Raw genomic sequence first — 24756 nt, 5'->3', positions numbered from 1 at the left:
TCGTGTTACTGCTACTCCGTTCTAGCCTCCCCCACTCGATTGCCAGCGACACCACGGCCAACCTCTCTGGAAAAGCTATCTGATATTTTCTGCTTCCCAGAATAACGGATATCAAAATCCGCCCGATTCGTCAACACTGCGTTGCTTTCACTGGGCTTAATGCAACGCATGCTTCGGCCTGTTAATGGGCACTCGAACAACTCGAAAAAAAGACGAACAAAAGTAAAAGTCCCATCCCCCCCCCCCCCAAGTTTGTAACCGAGGGCAGCTGCACTGAAACCCAATAGGGAAGGCGTCAACGTCAGCGATACCGGAGCGGCGGCACACAACGTCCGAGCGGGGACATCGTCGTACCACAGCTGCCACGGACACCACAGCGGCCGCAACGTCGCCGCCTGAAGCTACTGCTCGCCCGAACCCCGCCAGCCCGGCCGCCCGTCCGTCCGGCCGAACGATAATGGAGGCCCGTCTCGCCGTCTGCGCGGTCCTGCTGCTCGCGGTTGGCTACGTGAAAGCCTTCGGCTATGTGTCCGGCCCTGGTGAGTGAAGCGTTGGCTTGCTTGTTCTGTTGGTGGTTGTGGTGGACTTAAAACTGCAACGTCGGTTGAATGAGGTGTCGTCCAAAAGTGTTGCAGATCAGATTTTGGTTAAGCACCGGCGGGTATCGAAATTAAATGTGGTTTCCAGTGGCAGAGGGGAAATATAACAGCCCAGATGGGTAAAAAGGTAAAAGTGCAGCCCTGCACTTTTACCTTTTATAGACATTGATTCTGGGTCACGGCTAACTACAGTGGCAAGCTGAACCAGAATTGACCCTGAACACCCCCTGTCCACTAAACCACTCCGACCAGCATGGTGAAGTATGCTTAAGCAAGCCACATGTCTCATACGGCACGTGGAGGTCTTTAATCAGCAGGGAATGGACAGAGGGCTGTACATTATAATTCATTAAAATTCACTCGTTTAAATTTACATCCCCTTATTAAATCAGGAGTATTGAGTCAGCAACCTCTTATCACGCTACTATCCAAAACAACCGCCATGTCTCTCGCCATCTCTGCACATCGCCACGGCGGGGTGGCGCAGTGGTGACACGTGTGCCTCAAAGCAGCAAAATCCTGGGTTTGTTCTACATTTGAAGCTTTCGTGACTGCAAGGATTCATATTCTTAGGTTTTTTCGGTAAAGTCACGTAGGTAAAAAAATAAAAATTAATAAAAGTAAAATAAAAATAAAATAAAAATCATGACGTTTCGGAGGCAACACAAGCTTCCGTCTTCAGGTGGAACCGTCACAGCACTTGATACAGCTACCTGAAGACGGAAGCTTTTGTTGCCTCCGAAACGTCGTGATTTTTATTTTATTTTTGTTTTATTAATTAAAAAATTTTTACCTACATGACTTTACCGAAAAAACCTAAGAATATGAATCCTGGGTTTGACTCCTGACTCGCCGCCTTTCATCGTGAAGTTTGTATGTTCGCCTGTGCTGCGTGGGTTCCCTCTGGGTTCTCTGGTTTCCTCCCACAGAAATGCCCCCCCCGCCCCCGCCTGTAACATTCAATGTCATTTGTATTGGCCAAATATCCCAAATGCTTAACAGTTACCTGCAAATGACGCATATGGAATTAAACATAGCGACATCGCCTCCGAAAATTTGGCAGAGTCTCCAGAAATAGAATCGCGAGACTCGGTGTCTTTCCTGGTTTAAGATTTTTTTTTTTAAATAACCGACCGGCCACCCTTACCGAGACCATCTCACGATGATTACAAAAAAATAGTTGCCAGGCTTCAGAATAACCCTCGCGTTGCACGACTGCTGATACGGCTTCCACAAGTAATTCGAACAAAATATCGTCATGCTGGGTGCGCTCCGTTTGGTTTGGCAAGAAGTTGGAAATGCATAATTTGTTGATGGTGTCTGAGATCACGAATCCCAACCGGGGTGAAAATTGAAACGCAGTTAAAATTCATAACAAAAAAAATTACCTCTACCAGTGTCTTAATTATTCGGTTGAAATACTAACTAAACAATTCTGTTATCAATTATCCAGTAATAGCCTGCCCGGTAATTGGTAAAACTACTTAAGTTGGACCAGGCTATGGGTTATAACTTCCTCATTGTAGCTAATAGCCGGAACAGTGGTGTGCGGTTGAATGGTACACATTATACCATTACTCTCAAACATTAAGGTTAATAAGAGGTTTTGCCTGCCGCTACTTATAGAATTAAGGTTGAGGCTTCGTGTTGAGTAAAAAAAAAAATCCCATTAAGGTTAAGGTTAGGTGTGTTATTTTAAAACTGTAATTACATATGTTGTAACCGCCGTACGTCACGCTCTTTCCTCGCACATTTTCATCGCGAGCGCTTTTCCGTTCGTTTTCCCAAGTTGTTTAAACCTGCGGTAAAGGATCGTCAACTGGGATTAATTTTCTTTTCTTTTTTATTCCGTCCCGAAATTTTCAGTGCATCCTGGACAGCACACGACGAAAGACCGTTGCTTTATTTAAGCCGGGTCTGCCCCGAGCCTGGAATTCCAACACGCTGGGCCAACGTGCCAATCAAACTTTATTTGGAGCTTTCGTGACTGCAGGAATTACTCTTTGGTTCTTTCGGTGAAGTCACGTATAAAGAGAAAATAATACATTAAATACTAGCATACAACGTTTCGATTGCAACACATGCAATCATCATCAGGTATAAATGAAATAGAAACACAAATCTAGCATACTTAGAAATGTAATGTAATACAACAGAGAGTCGGATAACATAACAGTCAAATACCCTACCTGGTTGATTACGTTCTCAGGAAGAACATAATCAACCAGGTAGGGTATTTGACTGTTATGTTATCCAACGTGCCAATGTTGGCCAAAGCAGCATTGCCACGTTTACTTGGGATCCAGCATTGCCTCTCGCTATCGCCGGGGCTACTTAGTCACGGGAAATATTCCGTGAGGGTGATGCTAGTCCTGTTGACTGCGATTTGAGCTGTTGCTCTGGAGACCGGGAGATCGTTGATCAATGTCAGGTCCGCCGGCTTGATGGCATTAGTGGTGATTTTTCATTTCAACAGAGTAGTGGGCCACGCGAAAGTTGCCGTCTTCCACTCCAAACGATGATAAAGATTTTGTTGGAGGGGCAAGGGAAATCTTTTTAAGAGAGACGGTAACTCACTCTCACCGCCTCCTCGTCCCCGATAACACGATGAATTGTCAGAGTTCAGCGCCACGGTGTGAGTCGTTTAACATAGCGGCTAATGGAGAGTGCCTTGAGTGGCTGGCAGAGGTGACATGACTGACCCCGTTAGATGCGTGATATACGAATAAAAAAAAAACACTTAAATTCATATTCGCGTCTTCATTAATGGTGTTTTAAAAAAAGCAACAGGCTACAACTGTACTTTTAATGTTGTAAGCCATTCCATGGTACATGGGTAGCTGAGTGGAGTCTGCTAGTCTCTTCAGAATGCACCCGTTGTTATTGGGCAGCCATCAGTGATATGCCTCAATGCCTGATACACATACGATTCGAGGCAATGTAACTACCATCACCACCACCACCACAATATTATAACAATTCACGGCACGAGATTAAAAACCCGTGAATCGATGCGCTGTTAGACCGGGAGGGTTTTTTCTTTTTAACGCTCTTTAGCTGTGATCGGCGCATAAAATCTCCCCCTCCCCCCTACCCCAAAAAGAAAAAATCCACGCTGTCGGGGTGCGATATCGCGCAGAGCCCCCCACACAGAGCCCCCACGTGCGGGCGGTGTGGTGGCTCTAATGAGGCGTGCACGTGGCTCTAATTGATGGAAGGCACCGGGCACACAGCGAATTCCAAATGAGTCTGTGGGGCTGGGTGGTGGGGGAAGTGGGGATGGGGGGGGGCAGCTGTTGGGGACGGTCATAATTTTACTGGCGGAGTGAGTGATTCCGAGAGACGGGGGCGTGGGGGAGCGTGAGGGCATCTCCCTCTTGGGTAGTAAACACTACAGACAATGTCTCCGCCGTTGATGCAGAGTGGAAGCATGTGGGGGTGGAGGGGGGAGTATGTGGAAGACAGGTCGTATTATTTTCCAGCAGGAGGCTGTGGCACCCCGCTGGTGCCACTCCGCTAGTGCGGCGGCCGACGCGGGTCTCTGCGTGAGCGTCTGTGACAGATGGCTACAAGAGTTGCCCCAAGAAGCTCCTCGAGAAGCCATTCCAGAGGGGCTGCGTCAACGACCAGGACTGCCCTTCTTCACTGCACAAGTGCTGCGTCTTCGACTGCGGGCCCGTGTGTGTCACACCCGTCGTAGGTACGAGCTTCGGTTGGGCTACGTACGGTGCGAGAGAAGTAAAAGAAAAGACAGACACCTCGGAGAGCTATCAAGCACAACCACGGAAGCCTACGCAGCAGCAGCAGCAACAGTATTACTCACCCACTTGATTGCTACAATATGGAGTCTAATCAACCTTTTATTTCCACCTTCTAGCCGCCGTAAGAGTCATTCTGCTTGAGTCAGCTGCTTTGTCATGGCGCTCCCCTGTGATCTCGGTGACCCAGCTCACTGAGCCACTGAGAGGCGAAGGTTGACGGCATGCTGTCACGGCCATGTGGAAAAGCCCTTATAATAATTATCTTTAAGCCAGGAAAGCCTGAGTCTTAAGATTTTTTTTTCACAGTGGCCCTGATACATTGGAATTCTTGGCCCAATTCCAGTAATAGGTGTATGGCATGTTTTAAGAAACTGTATGACCGAGAGAAAACCCACTGTGCATACGAGGAGGTGGTAACACTCAAATGTCTGCGTACATAGATTCAAGAATCCCTTTGACCATGCAGTTGTTTCCTGGCCACCTCGCAACCCGAGCCCACAGCACTTCGTATTCCCAGGCAGTCTCCAATCAAAGTACTCAACAGGCTCAATCAAACCTGCTTAGCTTTCCGGCATCCGAAGTTCGGGCACGTTGATTTGGTCGTGGTGGCTGGGTTTGCGTCATCCTCTTCGTGGGTAACAGGGTGATGTCTGAAAGGCGCTAATTGGCCTCTATCACACCGAACCTTTGACCTGCCTGCACACACGCACAAAAAACACGGTGATAAGGTGGATAATATCGTGCACGTTTTAAGTGCGTTATTTTCACCCGCGTGCAACAAAACAAAACCTATTAACAGCAATCTTTATGTAGCGTGCCTTGTTAGGGCCAGCAGCTTGTTTATGATGAGACCGTCTAAAGGAACAAAATTGATTGGTATGACCTGGAACGTGACATCGAACGGGGGAAAGAGAAAAAAAACATCGCCATCGACATCCCTTTTTAATGGGTACACATTCTCACCTAATTACGATTGTCATTGACCATCACGGGAGCCGAACGATGCTGCAGGCAAATACACGGTAGGCAGTGTCATCGTTATTACAACAGGCGTGCGTGAGCCAAGGAGATCACTGTGGAGTTCAAATGTGGCTGAGAAGGGGTTTTAAAAAAAACACATTAACGCCTTTGGCTTGTTGCACCCTCTCGGCCCCCCCCTCCCCTCGTCCAAAACATTGACCTCCCCTTGGACGAATCAAACGAAGCTCCCTCACTCCAGCGTAGGTTTTTTCCCAGTTGTGCTGAATCCAGGAATTGAAATCGGGAGAGCGATTTGAGCTCCTGACGGTTGTTTTCTCGCGCGTGGACACGACACGGCGGACTTTATGGAGAGCAGCACGTGGCGCGACTCTCAAACACGAGCACAGAGCGAGCGACTGAACTGTAGGATATCTTTTCATTTGGGTAAAACCCACTGAGCTGCATTAGCTCTTTATTGAAGGTGACCTAGCCACGCATGACGGTGGGAATTCATAGTAGCCAAGTAATCTAAACACGCATGTCTCTTAATGTGGAGGGTCAAAACCGAAGGACCTGGAGCAAAATCCACATAACCACGGAGAGAGAAAGACACGCAAACTCCAAATATATACAGGCGTTGGGGCGTCCGGGGCTCGAACCAGTCACCTCCTACCTACCCGGCGAGGGAGCTAACATCTCGCCACTGCGCCGCCTCGAGGAGAGCCCCCTTGCTGTTCGTGGGAGAGGCTTCACAGCCGCATGTTGTGTGTCCTGTGTCGTCCCCGCAGTGAAGTTTGGCGTGTGCCCGGTGCGCCACGGAATGGGTATGTGCGCCGAGTACTGCACGGATGATGTGGAGTGCCCCGGCGAAGAGAAGTGCTGCAGCAATGGCTGTGGTCACGAGTGCATGAAGGCCCACTTGGGTAAGTAAGGCTGCCCCTAACGTCCACTGGCCGGTGAGCCGGTCTCAACGGTGGCTGCGGGGAAAACAAGTGCAGGCTTGGGAACGCCACATTTCATCAACCCCCCCCCCACCATCAATGGGAATGCGACCTCCTCCTGGGTGTCACTACTGACGGTGAGACCAAGCCACCCTGAATTCACCTGATGTCGTCGTATATCACAAGGGGAACGGGGTTGAGCCGAGTTGAAACTTGGATGGGTGACCAGCAGTGCTTGCTGGGTATTGTCGGTTGTGAAACTGTCACGTCACCAGGATATCCATTGAACAGCCTTATCCAGCCCATAGGCTCAAAATAACTGAATTTGTGGCCATCTCAACGAGTTGAGAAAATGTGGCTATCCCAACAGGCAGCAGTGCCTTTTGGGATGGCAACATTTCCCCAACTCTCTGAGTCCGTGGTTCTAAACGGCAAGTGGTCAGACGTTCTTGATATGCGGAGATATTTTGCACATGCAATGCTCCCCATGTTCGTGTGTTGTTAAATCTTTTCTGTTTTTTTTCTTCCATTCGGCACTTATTATTCAGTTTTGATGGGTTTCCTCCACTTTTACAGATTCGAATCTCTGCGTGTTGTTAAATCCTAGTGGCAGTGATGTAGCGTGGTTGGCGTTGGCCATTGCTACCAGCAATGACAACGGGACCTCTGTACAAATACCCTCATCTGGGCCCCTCTGGCCCGTGACCGTGCACGGGGCGCGGGTTGCAATTCGTCCGCGAGACAGGGCATCTTGACAGCCAAGTTGGGATAACATTGGGTAACAAAAAAAAAAGCTTAAGGTGCAGCCCTGCAATTGCTCGCTGGTGCCACTGCTGGCGAAAGGGGCCTCCAACAGAGGGAGTCACCAGAGCCCACCCCTCGAGGTGGTTGGTCTCTAGAGCTTGGGTAAAAAAAAAAGTAGCGGGTGGCCTCGGACACGACCAGTTTGGGAGGTGGGGCGGAAGTGAGCTCGATACCGAACCCTGCCGCTTCTGCGAAATCCATGCACGGGGTGCTGCTCCCCCCCCCCGGTCGTTATCTTTAGCTGATTTACAGCAGCGGCACGTCACGTGCCGGGCAACAACAGGTGCTATTTCTAAACGCGGTGCCAGCGCTCCGCTCGCTGGCCTACACCCGTCCGGCCGCTCCTGCACGTTGCGCCGACAATAGCCGCCTTTGTGATCGGCGAAGCTGCCGCTTTGCGTTGGTTTTGGTTGACGTGAGCAGGGAAGGATGTTGAAGCGGCTAATGGAGAAAAAAATATATAAAAAGAACCCTTTCCCCCCAACCAGTTTGCTGATTATGCCCCACGATGGGCTAGAGAATTCGTGGCCGTGCCACGCGCCAAATTGCATCTGGCAGCCCGTTGGCCCCAGCGCTTGAATAACTCAGTGTGGCGTCCGCACCAGAAGCTCGGCCGCTAATTAATGTTCTGAGACTGCTCATTGGAGGAATGCCACCTCCGGGTCTTTTAGTGCAGTAATTTTTCCATGCACAGGCCGTGCCACTGGAATGAAATGTCTTATTTCTGGTTTGCGCTGTCAGCATTGCTTAAACACAAATATTGTTGACAATTATAACACAACCTTCCCGGAGGGGAATCTCAGTTGCAACTCACACGTCCTTCATTTGTTCGGAGGAATTTGTTTTAATTTTCTGCGGTGGAACGATCCACACCTTGCTGGAACTTTACAGAGAATTTTCACAATCCAGTAGCAATATTAAAATTGCACAATTGATTATTTTTTATTAGTACTTGAGAATGGTAGCCCGCTGTAGTGGCTGCATGGGTAACATAAACCCACTACCTGCAACATGTAGAAATGGAAAAACACCAATTCTTAATCTTGTGATTCAGTCATGTATCATGAGCTTAATACTGTAATAGATGAGTCGGTGCATCATTTAACTGCTACTGTTAATACTCTACCAGAACAAAATTTGAGTGGAGTGGAGGCTAAATTTCGATTTAAAGCTTTCGTGACTGCAGGGATTCATCTTCTTGGTTCTTTCGGTAAAGTCACGTAGAAGCGCAGAAGTGACTTTCGGTAAAGTCACTTCTACGTGACTTTACCGAAAGAACCAAGAAGATGGAGTGGAGGCGTACATATTTAGACCGCTGCTCTGTGAAACGATGGAGTTGAGTTCAGTTCCCGGTCGTGGCGAGTGGTATCTGAACTGGTCCTGGGACCACTTCACCAAACCCCTATTGATTGGCGTGGTGAAGTATGGTCAAACTGCCCCCATGATTTCATCACTCCATGTCTGCGGTGGACATCCTCTTCGGCGTTTCCCACTCTTTTGGCTGCCACTGTTCAAATTGCCTCCCCGGCACGTGGAGCACAACGTTGGACATCGCGTGGAGCAAACCCGCGTTACACCCCAAAAACACGTGGGACAGCTATCACTATTATTATTATGGATGCAATTCTAAATAAAGTGGATAATTGTTACGTGGCGGGTGTGGTAACAGTGTGCGGTGGCGACCCAGTGGCGAGATGTTAACTACCTCGCCTGGTATGCAGGAGGTCGTGGGTTCGATCCCGACCACCGACGCTTGCATATTCGCAAGTTTGCGTGTTCACCTCTCCCCGTGGTCGTGTGGATTTTTCTTCGGGCCCTCCGGTTTTCCCCTCCACATTTGGAATCGGCGCGCGCTCAGAATATTTGGCTGCTCTAAATGCCCACGTGCTAAGCCACTTCGTTGAGCTATCATCTGTGGACAGGTCGCTTCTGAAAAAGATCTGTATAGCTCAGTGGGGCCTTGCACCTGGTAAAATAAAACATTGTTCTTTATTATCATTTGTCTTCTTCCTCTTCAGTGAAGCCCGGAAAGTGCTCCCAGCCCAAGACGACGGGGATGTGCGCCGAGTACTGTGAGCACGACGGAGACTGCAGCGACGATCAGAAGTGCTGCCAGACCACTTGCGGCCACGCTTGCAGTGACCCCTGCGAGTAGCCCCCCCCCTCCCTCCCCCACCCCCACCCCCACCGGCGGAGGGGATTGGAACCCCCCTTGCGGTCGGGCGCATGGAATTCCCCGAGTGGAGTTTTTCCTCCTCGGTGCGCGCGCACTCACGGCCGTATTTAGGATGTCTGTTCCCCCTGGGGGACGCCAGAGCAGAATGCGAAGAGTCCCTCTCTCTATTGTTAGCTAGTTCATTGCGAGCACCGTCGTTATCATCGGCAGTCATCGATCCACTGCTGGACGACGGCTTCGCCAAAGTCGTCACGGTTACGCACGGTGCGAAAGAAGTGCGATGTACACACGTCCCTCGTGGTCCCTCGATGCAAACAATCCGCCTCGCTTCCGCGCCCGCGAGCTTTAAATCGCTCCAACTACACAAGTGGACGTTCTCTCGGATTCGTTCCATGACCGAGACGCAAACTCAATGAATGTTGTTGACCTTCGGTCATCATCCCTTTGAACGACGTGTCCTTCCGGAGCCCACTTAGTTTGCTTATCGCTTAGAATGATGTGTTCAACCTTGCGCGTGTGTTCTCGCGTCCGAGTGTTCATTTTTTTTTGTTGTCAGCACGATAGGAGAGGCTTAATCTATGTCAGTTGGGGGAAGACTTGGAGGATGAAATGCAAAAGAACTTAATAAACAGCAATAAAAAAAATTTGATCGTTTATATTGTTCATCAAGATGTCATCACGCCCAGAACTGTTGATGTCACCGCATCTCGCCAGCGCGTTCCGCCAAAGCTCGCAGCTGCCACACAGCCGACACGCGATCTCCAAGATTTGCCGTAACAGAATCCCACCGTCTGTTCGTAGGTCTTCCCCTTAGTCGCTGGACTCGTGGAGTCCATGTATTGGTCACGCTGCAACAATAATCATTATTTGGTTCTTTCAGTTAAGTCACGTCTAAAGATAAAATAATACATTCAATTAAATGTATTATTTTATCTTTAGACGTGACTTAACCGAAAGAACCAAATAATAATTCCTGCAGTCACGAAAGTTCTAAAATTAACAATAATCATCATGCTCAAACAATAATCATCATAAACAGTCCCTACTTTTTTGGTTAGAAAAAAAAAATAAAGTTTTTTTTCCCCGTCAGACCCTCTGGAGATGTCGGCCGCCGGACAAATGCCCCGTGTGCCTTCTCTGCACCTAAACCCGGCCCTGCGTGCACCTGCGTTGCATCGTGTGTCACTGTGTTAGATCGTGTGCACCCGTGTTAGATGGTGGACTAAGACAGCCTGCCGCTGGAGATGTTATCAGTCGGGCCATGTGCAATGACTGTTGCTGCATTTGCGGCGTGTGCTGTCTGCAGACTGCGGCTTCAAGGGGGTTACAAGCCTACTGCGAATGTGTGGGTGCATGTGTCTGCGCGTGCGCGTGTCTGTGCATGCAAGCGCGTGCATGTGCATGCAAGCGCGTGCATGTGCGTGGAGCGGTAGCGTGGTGGTTCGCGCACTTCACCATGAATCTGGTGACCCGTGTTCAATTCCCACTCACGACCAATAACAGTGGTGAATATTTGAACTGGTCCTGGGCCTCTCCTAGGTTGACTCAGCATCAAATGAGTACCTGGTACGATGTGTAAACATCACCACCAGGAAGACAAAGGTGGCAAGGCGTGGTGCTGGCCACCCACCCCCTCGTGTGCCATGCTGGCCTTCATCGGTGCTCGCTAACTGCACTTGCCCCAACAGTTTCTACGGGGGATCTTTGTCTTTTGTATGTGGACAGCGGTAACATCGTGGTCATCCCACCACACTACAAAACCGGCAACTGGAGTTTGATTCCAGGCCATGGCAAACAGCGGTGAATATGTTAACCAGTCCTGGGCCTCCCCTAAGTTGATTGAGCCTTCATTATCTGGGGAGACAAAGGTGGCCGGGTGTGGCGTTGATCGTGCCGCTACATCATGTGCTGTGCCGGCCTTCATAGGTACTCAACAGACAGCATTGGCTACAGCAGCCTGAAAAGAGCTTTAAGTGGATCTTTCTCTGTGTGTGACGCGTGCCTGGGGTGCTATACTGTTATGCCCTGAATAGTTTAATTTTCAGTTGCAGTGATTTTTTTCCCTTTTAAAAATTGTCACGTCAATCTAGATGTGGGCTGTTTTGCCCCAAAATGCCAGAGTGACATCAGAACAAAAAAAACGGAGCCAAAAGAGTGTGTCTGTAAGCGTGTCTGTCTGTGTGTCTGTCTGTCTGAGTGTCTGTAAGAGTGTATGTCTGTCTGAGAGTGTCTGTCTGTCTGTAAGTGTCTGTTTTTAAGTGTGTCTGTAAGATTGTCTATCAGAGTGTCTGTCTGTGAGTGTCTGTCTGCCTCACCTTGGTTCAACTTGGGCCAGCAGACAGGCAGGCAGAGCCATGTGGGCAAGGATCAGCATTCGTGTTCTTTACACTGTGGCTTATAAATAGCGGTGTTTGTAGAACTCTGAAATCTGATGCAATGGCAATTTAGTCTCTAAATAAACACACGTAACCCTGCCAAGTGCTACTTATCTAGAAGTGTTTTTTTATGTCTTTGTCGTCAAGTAACATTTCTTTTTGCGGGTGACATGGCTGAGCCGATAGCGCGTCCGCAACGTCGTTTGCAGAGGTTTCAAGGTTCGAACCCAACAGCCACCCCTGGTTAACACTGCGGGTGCTTTGAGCACGAGTATTCGTCGTCTGCTTCAAAGTGGATGTTAAAGGTCCCGGTGACGTTCCTCGGAAGAGGTGGCGCGCTAAAATGTTGTCGGCGTCACGGTCAAAAGTTGAAAAGTTCCTCGCAAATTCCTGTCTTGGATAAAGCCTCACAGCTACATTGCCCCCCTCTCCCCCCTTCTAATCTGTGAAACATAGCGCCTTCGCGATAGCCTAGCACAGGGGTCGGCAACCAAAATAACAAGAAGAGCCATTTCTTTACAATTCGGTACAAAATTCAGTATTTCAAGAGCCGCAATGCATCTGAGTACATACTGTACATACGTACATATTGTCAAGAAGCAGCCCGTAAAGAGCCGCATGCGGCTCCGGAGCCGTAGGTTGCCAACCCCTGGCCTAGCACAAGCAGAATGACAAATTCCACATTTACCAAATTGTCATTAGTAAGTGCATAAGTTGTGGCCAACTGGTATCTATGAAAGGTCATTCAAAGGTCAGGGCTTGGGGAATGTGGAGCGGTGGTGTAGTGGTTAGCTGCGCTAGGAAACAACCACATGAGTGGTGAATTATCTGAACTGGTCCTGTGACTCCTCTAGGTTAACTTAACATTACATCATGACCTGGCGCAGTGTGTAAACATCAGCACTGGCTTCCACCAACAACCCCCTTGCACGCCGTACCGACCTTCATGGGTGTTCGCTAACAGTACTAGCCCCAAGAGCCTGTGTGCGCTATGTGGGATGCCTTTGAATTTTGGTGTTGGGCACACGATGCCCAAGCAAACTCTTTGGATAGCACCCGCTGCCCATGCACGGGCAGCTATTAAATGTGGCCTACCTTTCTTACATCATTGAGATGAAAATCATTGCAAAGATTTTCTGCTACTGCATAACAATGAAGCATTCATTGATTTGTATCACGCAGTATGAATATCATTTTTTTAATGACATTCTAAGGGGACATTCTTTGTTCACAAAGCACTTTGATGGTGCCCTCCCATGGGGCCAAGTTTCTAGCTGGCAGTATATACCGTATATAAATTGTGTAAATGGGGACACCGCAGTTAGTCGATCGACAGCTCACGTGTGGCGGTGTCTGGCCAACTTGGAAGGGCAGACCAAGTAACATTCACAATTCTGGCAAAATGGCCAGACGATGCTGGGGTGTAATCACCGGCGAAACGTCACGGAACTCAAATTGTAAATGTTGTGGATTTACCCTCCAAACACACTGGCCGGCGGGCTGAAGTAGCAACGTTTTTTTTTTACCGTTACAAAACCTGACTAATTGGCTGTGTCGGGTGGCGGCGGGTAAACGACACATCTACACTTACGCGATCTAACCCAGGAAAAAAATATCTATGACAAATAAAAACCTCCTAGAGCTCCCACTCGCGGAGACCCTTTTAAGTCAGCAGTGGCATGTGCGAGCAGTTCCAGCACGCACACTTTTGTTACCTTTGGATTTTCAGCCGAACATTGCAACTTCCCGCTGGAAAGTATCCTTGTTGCGGGGGTCTTTATCATAGTTGAGCTGACAGCTCAACAACAACAATAAAGCAATTGCCAACTTGATGAGCCAAACAGCATCTGTACTGGTATTGAGTGTTCTTTCAAGCTTTAATCACGATGAAAGACTGCATTTTTCTTTCTTTCAATTGTATTACCAAACCAGTCAATCTATTCGTGGGAAGGGGATGATGGATTGATTTTGCTTCCCCCCCCCACAACCCAAAGCAAACTCATTTCCCTATCATCCTCGACAAAAGTTTTCTTAAAGAAGATCTACTTCGCCGGAACGAAATGTCAAGTTAACCTTATTACATCGCGTGACAAGCTCGCAAATGTGGGGCTGCGTTTGTTGTTCTCAGTTGGCCGGAGGATCGCAAAACTTGACTTGCGGCGGGGGCGACGGCCTTGCAGTCGTAATCGTGGCCGCAATGACACCCCCCCCCTCCCCCTTGTCACTCAAAATCTGCAGCGGACATCCTCGACTACGATGTTAACTCCCTCCGCCCTTTTTTTCAAACAGTGGTCAGAAGATGGATCGCAGAATCGCACTAAAAGAGGCCTTAACAATTTGACGTTTTCGCTCTGGCCAACTGCTGTCCGTTACGTGACAAAAAAAATCACACGCACATAATGAGACGGATTTTCAATGTGGTTTTTTTTTTGGGGGGGGGGGCGGGGGGGGGGTGTGATGTCTCCGACGTGTCGCTCTTCACTTGCTTGGAGCTTCTCTCCAGGACCTGAATGTTGTCGTTTTTAATGGGTTGCAAAGAAACACCCAAGAGAGGTTTGGTGGGTGGACTACTGCAAATGTAAATGTAGTATGTCCCCCGCACTGCCCATTAGCACGGTCGGCCATGCACGGTGCCTTCAAAGCACATCGTGAGAGTTGAAGATCAAAACCACAGAGAGCTCAGCAGTGGTCCACAGGGAAGTCCACCATTAAAGGATTTGCTGAACAACAACAAATACAACTTTTCGATTTAAAGCTTTCGTGACTGCAGGGATTCATCTTCTTGGTTCTTTCGGTAAAGTCACGTAGAAGGGAAATAATAGAATAATAAAAATAAAACATTATAAAATACAATTCTCACGACGTTTCGGCCACAACGCAAGCAGCCGTCCTCAGGTGAAGAACAGGTCTGTCGGAAAGACCTACTGCAAATAACAGGTCTGTCGGAATGAGTACCGCGTTCCTCCAAAGATTTTGCATAGCAGATGAGGGCAATAAGACACTCAAATAAAAACATTCACTTCGTACTTAACACATCTTTATGAAGAGGTTAGCTGATAAGATTGATTCATTCTCCCAGGGCCTATTCAGTTGGCTGCATCTCTCTGCTGATACTCGTGAAGAGAAGAAGCCGGCTTATTGGATGGGCGTTTGCTTCGATAATCGCACGAGCTTCCCCAGTAATTTATTACTTTTCTCACTAATCGATTCGTCGAACGATTATTATCGATTATAGACAATAACAAAACAACTCAGCTTCAACTGAATGTTGGTTGATAAGAGGCGCGCGTGCGATTTACCCCAGCACCCTGACCACCAGTACGGGAAGCTTGATGCGTGTGCCACTGGGAAACCTTTAGAGGAAGCTCATGAAGAACGCCGCTACTGGGCAGTTGGAGGCCAGTCGCCCTTCCAACAACAAGAAATAGAGACAACAAAAAATTGAGCTTCAGTGAAATAAGTGAAACAGAGCTGCAGTTAAGACAGACACCGGTTAGATGAATTGCCTTGTTTATGTTATTTAGTTGCTTGTGTTTATTCGGATTTGTGAAAACTACTGGACATCTGTGAAAGAGAGTGCTTTAGCTCATCGGATTCCCCCGGGATAAATGAATATTCTGATACTCGGGGCGGCTCAGCTTTTGCTCGACATGCTTTGGCCTCGTGCACGTGGCTAATCGAAGCCCTCCCGCGGCCACTTGAGCATCTTGCAGAGGTCGCGTTTCCCGCGGGCGCGGGGGCCGTAGTGGTCGAGGGGCGGTCCTGGCCCATCCAACTGCCAGCCGATGACGCCCTGCGAGGTGCGTGGTAGGCACACGGGGGCGGCCTCCACCACCTTGCATGGCGAGACGTCAACAACAACAACAACGACAACATCAACAACAACAACAACGACGAGGTGACAACAAGGGATGAGTTGAAATCCTAGTTGAGGGATGAGTCGGCCCATCATCCATCCGGGGCCATTAACCCCGAGGGTGGTTGGGGGGACAGCCAAGGGGGGGGGCTGGTGCTGCCGAGGGGTGAAAGGGAAGAAACGGGGGGAGCGAAAGGAGGAGGCGGGGGTTTGGGGGGGGGCAAGGGGGAGCGGTGCCCAACACGGCCGCCAAACTTGTCTTATCGATAGACAAAGACATCCCGCCGTCATACGAACGTGGGGATTTCTACCGCCGATGCTAATTTTCTGAAAGAAATTACTTTGGCTTGTGCTTTCTCCTCAACAAGGGGAAGAGTTATAGCAGTCGTACCTCCCGTTGCTGCTGCTGCTCTGATGATTTGGATGGAATGGCAGGAGTCGCATGGCCGTCACCAGGAATTTCATCTCTCGACTTACTCTCCACACGGAGGATTTCATCTTTAAGCAGCTGCAGCGACACACGAAAAGCACATTAAGAATAACACTGGTCGAGGTTAATAGGGCATTCGAAATTGAATTATTGATAAGGCCATACAGCGAACTATTTACGAATCTCATTTGATTCGCATGAAAAAGTGTCACAATGGGATTATTATATTTTGCATTTTATGTATTTTTAATACGTTCATCTGACACGCATGACATGGGAGGTATAAAGTTGGTCAGAACGTTCATTGGTGGATTGCACATGCATCACGTTTTCTAATAGAAACATTTACAATTAAACGAGAATATGTTATCTGCCTAGCCTGGCATGCATAAGGTCGTGGGTTCTATCCCGAAACATGCCTTGTAGATTATTTGGCTATTATAAATTCCCACATGCGATACAAGCCACTTCAATGAGCCGTCACGTGTGGCCAGAATTGCCTCTGAAAGAGAGGGAGCTAATAGCTCAGCGGGATACACCAAATAAATAAATATAAAAAGTCACGGGAATTGAGTCTTGGCTGCGCATGCATCGTGGCTCCCTTTATCGCCGCCGCCACTACCGCCGCTCGACGCGACGGCTCTCGCGGTCCCCGCGTTTATATTCGCAAAGCCGACCGCGCGTCGCGCTCCCGGACCAGCAAGCGAAGGAGGCTGCCGCTGTACAGCCGGTCACAGCTCCACCGGCTCTCCGTCCAGCTCCGTGTCACCCGCGACGGGTCCGTCACGGAACGCGCGCCGTGGCCTCGGGAAGGAGATCACCGGCGCTAGGCCGCCCGGTCACCCCCTCCCCCCTCCCCGGTGCTCAACGTGAGCAACGGAGAAGAGGATGATGATGCCCTTTCTAGTTGAGATTATTCGGCTGCTATAAATTTCCACGTGATAAGCCACGTGCTTTGAGCTATAATTTGTGGCCAGGTCGCCTTTGAAAAATAACTGTTTAGCTCAGTGGGACTGACCTGTTTAAATAAGAAAAAAATAGTTTAGAGATTTAAGCAAAAATGTCAATCGCAGCGCACCTGCGCCACAGTGGATATTAGGAAGCCGCTGGGTGCTATGCGCTTTTGAATCTAGATTGTGAACTCATTTCTTTAGAACCGCTTTTGTGTTTAGTGTGCTGCCCTTTAGCCCGCACCTCCGATTTAGCACGGTTGGCTACGTACGGTGTGAAATAAGTTCAACACATGCAAGTACAAATGGACAGCGGCTTTCGTGTTGTTGAATTCGACTGAACCTCTCGGTAGAAACATCAAAAAATGGGTAAAGCCGCATAGTTCGAGTCTATGGTGAGCCTGAACTGGTCAGTTTTTGCTCCGTGTCAAAGGTCGCTCTCAATGCCATCGTGGCCACTACCCCCACCAGCTTGTCACTGGTCTCATGGAGTCACGAGGTCGCTCTCAGCCAATGAGTGGATTTCTTAAGGGCAATTTCGGAACTTTCTATTGCAGATTTTCAGATCATTCACATTCTGTAATAATGTTCGTGACAAGGTAACACAATCATTTGATTTGTGCCATCACAGCAATGAGGACCTGAGTTTATTTCCGACGTGGGTGCCTTTCTGTGTGGAGTATGTACGTTCTCCCACTGTTCCACCTGGATTTCCTCCAGGTTTCGTTTTCCCCCCCCTCCTTTAGCTAACCCCCCCCCCCGTACACGCAATACAAATGGTATTGGCTAAAATCATCCCAATGCTGAAAATGTACCTGCAAATGACTCCGTCGGGATTACGCATTTGGCACATCGGCCCCAAACTGCGAAAACTTGCCAGGGCTCTCCCGAAAGGGAGTCTTGCGATGATGACCATCACTGCAGGCGGGTGATTTGTGAGGTCAGGCTACTGCGTGTATGTTGAACTTCTTTCACACCCTACAGTAGCCAACCGTGCCAATGGGAGGTGTGATAATGTCGCCCTCACATTTACCCTGCTGCGAGTTGTAAACAATCCCCAAGTCAACTCGGCTTAGCCAAATTTGAGAATAAAAATATATGTAATTAAATTACGAATTGCGTTTGTCTTCACCGTAATTTGGCAGTCCACGTGCCAAATTCACGCAACCTTCATCGCAACACGACAAAGAAAACGCGAAAACTCAAACATACAGCGAAGACTCACGAGTTGATGAATCGTCAAAATTAAAATGCATGAAATCCTGTTTATGCGATTCTAATTTCAATGTTATTTTTTTTACATTAAATATTAATAAAGCCGATATTTCATCATTAATGGCCCGTGAAATACAGAGAATTGCAACGATACGCGGTACATCGAGCCCCACGTGCGAATGGTTCCAGACCCCTCGCACGTTTTTATGAAAGCTTTCATCTGTGCTGCAGTGACATTTTTTGATAGTTGTTTGAATCACAGAGCCCTCGTGTGTTTTGTATTTAAATGTCTTTTATCTTAATCTTGCCTTGGGTGTGGAACTGTAAAATAATTCACACACCGAGATCAAATGAACTCGGCCAGGAAACAAGATATGGTAATTGCATAAAAATGTATTGGCTCAAATTTTTGGTTGAGGTAATGTTCCAGAAATTGAAATAATTTGGGGGAAATTGCATCACAAATGGGCACTTGTGAGCAAAAAGTCCCCTATAATTTAACGTGTGAAATAGCTTGTAAATTTCACTTAGCAAGCAATTCACAAACCTCCTGCGGAGAGGCAGTCAGAAAGCCCCACGTCTTCGGCCACCTCTTTGCCGCTTCCACTTCGGCATGAACGTGACGTTTCCTGAAATTGAAGCAGAGAGTCGGGTTTTAAAAGAAAATAACAAAGAGATTGAGAAATGCCACAAGAATCTAGCAAAAAATAATTCGGCGTGGAGGCGCACGGTAAACGGACCGCCGCGCACATTCGAGTGTTGCTTTTCAGAGTGCTAGAGCAGTGAGTGGTCGCACACTCTTCTCACATGGGGTTTTAAATTGCAGCCTTTAGCCGAAAAAGCTGTAAATGCTGTCGCGGTGTAACGCTCGGGCACACTGGACCTCCAACAGAGATCGGCCTGTGCCATTTGATGTCGCGACGCGCCAGTTGACACAACGGTGCAGGTTTTGCAAAATCGCCCTTCCCTCTGTTCGCCCAGCAGTATTTTGCTGGGTCGGGCCCAAGTAGGGTTAGAGTGATAATTGGTTTTTTACCGTTTTATCTGGCAACAAAACTGACACCTTTTTTACAAGGAGTCATGTTTGCATAGACCACAATACCTGCAGTCGTAATGCAAACAAAGAACATAACTCTGATAATGTATGCACTGTCCTTGAGAGCTCGGGGTAAGCATTTACACCGAGCTCTCATACTCTGTTGGTGCATTGTCTTTGAGTTGTGCGCCTTTTGGCGTCATCTGGTCCAACACCATGTGAGACTAGGCTCTAAGGAAAGCTGTCTTGGGTGTGGACCAATCAACTTCAAGGACGGTGCATACATCATCAGAGTTATGTTATTTGTTTGCATTACGACTGCAGGTATTGTGGTCTATGCAAACAAGGTGTCAGTTTTGTTGCCAGATAAAAGGGTAAAAAAACAATTATCATATTTTTCTACTGTCAAATGAGGTTCCAAGTGTGGGTACTTTCACCTCTTCCATCACATCTGGCCAGTGTCAAAGAGTAGACCAGGTTCCCTCTAGATAGGTTTCTCCAGAGAAGCCTGCAATTTTAAGGAACTTCTGCCAGCAGTGATATGAACAAGCACTGTACTCTCGGGCTAAATTTCGATGTAAAGCTTTCGTGACTGCAGGGATTCATATTCTTGGTTCTTTCGGTAATGTCACGTAGAAGGGAAATAATAAAATAAGTAAAAGAAAACATCATAAAATTCTCACAACGTTTCGGCCACAACGCAAGCAGCCGTCCTCAGGTGAAGAACAAAGCTTTCGGAAAACTATGTTCTAAAGGATGCCGTCTTTCCGAAAACTACGCTGTCTCTCCGACCGCTCTGTTCTTCACCTGAGGACGGCTGCCTGCGTTGTGGCCGAAGCGTCGTGATAATTTTATAATGTTTAATTTTTATTATTTTATTATTTCCATTCTAGGTGACTTCACTGAAAGAACCAAGAATATTCTCGGATTGTAGTTTTAGCCGAAAACTATTTGTGTGACTTGTGTTTTAAGACCGAAGCGATAAAGGCCCTTAAACTCCGGGAGCTGTGTTCTCAGGAGTGGGCGGTGGCTGTGGGTGGTTAGTTTTATAGTTTTTACCTTGTTCCCTTAAAAATGTAAGATCAAGGTTAATTTATTTTTTATACGTGTTTTTAATGGCAACCTACATAGAAAGTTGCCTTGCTTATTAAGATAGCTGAGGCATTAAGGAGACGTCGTTTATTGGGCATGCAATTTTCGCTAAATGTTTTAAATTGCTCCATTAATTGACGGCGTAAAAGGCAAAAACGAGTCGCACAATTTACCATACGCACTGGCGATTTTGTACACGGTAACAATGATATCCTGTGGTCTAACACTGTTGAGACTAGGCTCTAAAGAAAGCTGCATCATATACTATCAGAGCATGTTTTTTTGCATGTTCACCGCAAGTATATGTGGTTAACGCAGACATGATTAGTTGCAAAAGGTTTCAGCTTGGTGTTTTAACATCTTAACACAACTGTTTTAGTGACTGAAAGGGTAAAACCTATTCTTATAACAATTATCCCACTGCACATCATAGTCATCATCAGCCACACGGCCAATCCACTGCTGGATGAAGGCCTCCGCAAGCTATCACCATCTCTCTCGATCCTGCGATGTATTTCATTCATCCGGTGCCTGCACATGAACCGATCTAGCTGCTGCGCATATATTAATTATTAATTTGCAAGCGTAATGAAATATAAAGAGGCTGATGGGTTTGGACTCAAAAGGGATGTGGGTTTGTTCAGCTTCTATCTTTAAATGCCCTTGTCATTTAAGATGACATTTAAAAACAGGCATGACATTTCTTATACTCTACTATCAGACTAAACCCACTGGGGATTTATAAATTTTTTTCAAGAGATCAGTGTAATATTACATGAGAGCACACTTCTTGAAGTTAAACAAATATATATAATATTACGCACGCCATTATCATCATCAGCAACAGCCATGGTCAAGTCACTGCTGCATGGAGGCATCCACAAAGCCGCTATGATTCCTCATGATTCTGCAATATAATAGTTAGCCTAAGCATCTGCACAAGAGATGATTCTATTGTTCCATCGCCTCTCAGACACGTTCAATTGTTTGGCTGCCACTCCATCATTATTCTTGACGACCAGTCATTATCCCTCGTAAGCAACGGGCCTTCCCCCAAGCCCCCTTCTTCATCATTAGCCATGGCTAATCCACTGCTGAATGAAAGCATTCCTTAGCCACCTCTCACGAAATTGCGATGCGGTTATCCACCTTGCAACCACTTACCTTTCTTCTTAACAGTTTGCATCATGTCGTCAAAACCTGCACATGCACGCGTTCCCCTTTCTGCCTTCAGTACAAATGTCTACATATATCTATGAGAAGTAACAAAACAAAACCCGAACGAAGAAAGATGGTGCCTACCATATCTCGTCCTGTGCAACGAAGTCGCGTCGCGGTTCAAATCGACCAACGTCGTCCACTTTTGCGGCCATGGGTTCCGCTTTGAGAGCAAGCGGCGTGGCGACGTAGTCCGTCGTTTCGGGACGCGGCCCCACGACGGCGGCGTGGCAACGCGACGCTCGCAGGAATTGTCCGTGCCCCCCCGCGCGCTTCGAAACACACGGCCACTCGCTCGCTCGCCCACACGCGACATGCGGTGTCATTAAGATGTCAAGGAACCCTTTCCACCCCTGGCAACTGCATGTCCGTACACGTGTCTGGAGACGCACTTTGGTTCTAGAGAAGAGGGCCTATTTGGGGGCACTTTATTTCTCTTTTATACCGACGATGAAAGGAACAGAGCTGGCGCAAACCTGGCAGACGGAGCTTTTTGGCAGTGTTGAATAATAATAATAATGCCCCTTCATCAATGAGCGCATGGTGTGGACATGAGGGAGACGGGGAGTGTTTGCAGGACATTTTGACCCCTAACTGTGTTTTTTTACGCGCAATTATTCGCTGACAAGTGAAAATGATGCGGTGTGGGGTGAAAACACGCAGCACGTGAGGCTAACGACGCAGCAGGCCACGGTCGCGTTCGTATTCGCGGAATGATTCATATTTCGCAACAAAAAGTTGCCGACGCTAATGCTGCAAGCAGATGGTTTGGTGAAAGAGTGTTCTCACTCACTCGTGGGATCTTTGAACAGCGCAGCGTTTTTACCAAGATGCGGGTCGCAACGATTACGTTTCGAGCTGGAATGGATTCGTCGATATACCATCATAACATCGTCATCGACTACTTTGTTGTGATCGATTACTCAGGGCCTCATTAAAATCGGAGCCGCCCCCATATCCTACCTCCCGAAGGTGGGAAACACCCCTAAAAGTCACGCCGAGCATTGCACGGCTGATGATGCCAATTACCTCACCAAGCCTTGCCCCACGAACTCCCCCGTCCGATCGGTCGAGGAATCAAACCGATAATCGTTAGAGCAATCGACTGCCTAAATTAACCGGGTGGCCGAGATGACATTGCATCGTACTGTACAAACTCGCGGCGAATTACCGAGCCGACGTTGGGAATGCTGTCACTTGAGACGTCAAGAGCTCTTGCCAACCAATGTCCTGCGCCTTCCACAGTGCGCACCGTGGAGCGGAGGGTGTTCAATAATCGCTTTGTTTCTGACCACAGAGTTGGAAAATAAAGTGTCCGCATGACTGGTCTGAGGCTGTCACGATGGGGCCCTATATAACGCTCCTTTGCTCTCGCTCGTTTTCTTTGGCTTTTCATTTGGGACATCAACTCGCGTTTGTAACGGACACAACATTCTTGATGAGGCTGGAGTTCCAATATCGAAGCAACTCCTGATGTGAAAAACGTTCCTTAAATCGTACTATTCGCAGCACCCATTTCTACTTTTTACATCCCCGGCTGAAGGCTTCCCCAGCTGTATCAAGAGCCGTTGCTTGGCAATGCTTCACCGCTATGCTGATCAGTGTGGATTAGTGATGAAAGGAAAGCAAGTGGAGGCTAAGGAGCAGTTAATATTTCATTTGACACCGATGTTAGCCCTGTCCGGGAATTAAACTCAAGTGGCGAGGATCATCACGCAGCCCGATAACTTTTGTGGCACCACTACAACATACAATTTATACATTGCGATTAGGTGTGTGCCACCTATTTAATAATTCATCTGAATTTTTTTTAGAAAACTTAGGTTTAGATGCGACATTTTTGATGATTCAAATGTTTTGGTTATTTAGGATTGATCCCAACACTGGAAGTCACATTTTTCCTCCAAAGGCGGTGTCACGTGGCATCGGGTGACGTAACTTTTGTTACAACGAAGACATTTTACATGGGAACGGAATGGTAGTGATCTAAAAAAAATCGGAAAAAATGTATAAATTGTCAGTTTTTTAAATTTCGAAACGTATTAAATTCTAAACTCATCCCTATCTTCTATTACATTAAACACATTATTTGGTGACGGTGCCACGTTGGAAGTGGTGCACAAGCAACAAAACAACTCGTCAATAAACGCCTCCTTAAAAATAAAACAAACACCACAGGCGACGTGAAATACAGACATGCCGGCACACAACAACACATGACACCGCTGCACCATTTGTGGTTGGTCGGGATTGTGCGTACAGCCGGCAGTATTTCACGCCTTATACGGCGTCTTAAACTGCGCATTCCGCCTGTACACGGAGAATATCGCCATCACAGGGTTAAAACTTTATATAACGCCCCGCAAACATGGCACAGAAGACTGCACACCTTTCAAACCATCTTCTGACGTGTGGTGGTGGAGGCTACAGCTGACCTTTGGAAATAAGATGTATGCTGGATAACCCTGTCACTTCCAATACCCGGCACACTCAACGACAGACAATATTTTCTATTTTACATGTTCACTCGTTCTCCCGTGCCGAGGCTGCCACCATTTGTGGAAATCAAGCGGAGCTGCTGTCTACCTCCGAAGTGGGGGGGGGGGGGAAGAAATGAACTAATGGTGCGAAAAAGTGAATTTACGTCCCCGAATGAATCATTTGAATGGCACGCGTTTTAAGTGGACATTTTACCGTGGCCGTAAATTGGTCGCTGGACGTCGTTGGAAGGGTTAAGATTGGATCGGCTTGGGGGTAAAATCCAATCAAACTGTTCAGTGAAGTGAGGATGAAGACCTGAGCTCAAATCTCGGCTTCCATCACTCACGGGGAAACACCCCGCGCCAGATCGCCGTGCCGGGCAGCATGATGTAGCGATGTCATAAATTCCACAGCGTTGGTCGTAAAAGAAGTCAGCGTCTCAATATTTTAGTTGCGAAAGTCAACAGAAATACTTTACTGCTCGTCCGTGTGCCGATGCCCAAAGTATATGTCTTGGTGCTGTTAAAGCGCTCCTCCGCGCTCGTCGTTGCAATGTGACAGATTGGAGAGAGAGAGAGAGAACACGGAGGTGTTCTTGAGTTTCAACAGTGAAGGCATAAAGGTTAGAGAATGTCAGTAAACAGTCTTGTGAGCTGTGCAATAGAGTGATCGAATAAATAAGAAAAGAACTCGCCAACACTCGCCATTTATCTTACACACTTTCGGTTGTCGATTTAGTTCCATTTGGCGAACAAGACATATCGGCTGATGCAGCACTACTGACAAAAGGTTGAATCTGAATTAACAAAGTCAAGCATCAAGCGTGCCAGTGGCTGACTTATGATGAATTGAGATTTTAATT

At 47.7% G+C, this 24756-nt stretch overlaps 2 protein-coding genes across 2 annotated transcripts; one reads left to right on the top strand and one right to left on the bottom strand.

Moving 5' to 3' along the window:
• The first annotated feature begins 271 nt into the window (after positions 1 to 271).
• Positions 272 to 9895, top strand: LOC144946636 (uncharacterized). Its single transcript, XM_078875673.1, has 4 exons — positions 272 to 539; positions 4162 to 4299; positions 6109 to 6243; positions 9084 to 9895. The coding sequence occupies exons 1-4, from the start codon at positions 458 to 460 to the stop codon at positions 9218 to 9220; spliced, it is 492 nt and encodes a 163-aa protein (XP_078731799.1). The 5' UTR covers positions 272 to 457; the 3' UTR covers positions 9221 to 9895.
• A 4183-nt stretch (positions 9896 to 14078) lies between these two features.
• CIMIP1 (ciliary microtubule inner protein 1) lies at positions 14079 to 22224 on the bottom strand. Its single transcript, XM_078875672.1, has 4 exons — positions 21498 to 22224; positions 18615 to 18696; positions 15864 to 15980; positions 14079 to 15451 (listed from the first exon to the last, which is right to left on the bottom strand). The coding sequence occupies exons 1-4, from the start codon at positions 21737 to 21739 to the stop codon at positions 15290 to 15292; spliced, it is 603 nt and encodes a 200-aa protein (XP_078731798.1). The 5' UTR covers positions 21740 to 22224; the 3' UTR covers positions 14079 to 15289.
• Between the last annotated feature and the right edge of the window lie 2532 nt (positions 22225 to 24756).

The sequence above is a fragment of the Lampetra fluviatilis genome, chromosome 42 (assembly GCF_964198595.1).
Source record: "Lampetra fluviatilis chromosome 42, kcLamFluv1.1, whole genome shotgun sequence".
NCBI classification, from domain to species: Eukaryota; Metazoa; Chordata; class Hyperoartia; order Petromyzontiformes; family Petromyzontidae; genus Lampetra; species Lampetra fluviatilis.
This window is presented reverse-complemented; position numbering and strand designations above follow the sequence as displayed.

Coding starts and splice junctions, on each gene's coding strand:
- CIMIP1 (XM_078875672.1), bottom strand. CDS start 21,739: ATGACACCGCATGTCGCGTGTGGGCGAGCGAGCGAGTGGCCGTGTGTT. Junction 18,697..21,497: donor GTTGCACAGGACGAGATATG/GTAGGCACCATC, acceptor CTTCAATTTCAG/GAAACGTCACGTTCATGCCG. Junction 15,452..15,863: donor AGCAGCAGCAGCAACGGGAG/GTACGACTGCTA, acceptor TCGCCATGCAAG/GTGGTGGAGGCCGCCCCCGT.
- LOC144946636 (XM_078875673.1), top strand. CDS start 458: ATGGAGGCCCGTCTCGCCGTCTGCGCGGTCCTGCTGCTCGCGGTTGGC. Junction 540..4,161: donor CGGCTATGTGTCCGGCCCTG/GTGAGTGAAGCG, acceptor CGTCTGTGACAG/ATGGCTACAAGAGTTGCCCC. Junction 4,300..6,108: donor GTGTGTCACACCCGTCGTAG/GTACGAGCTTCG, acceptor TCGTCCCCGCAG/TGAAGTTTGGCGTGTGCCCG.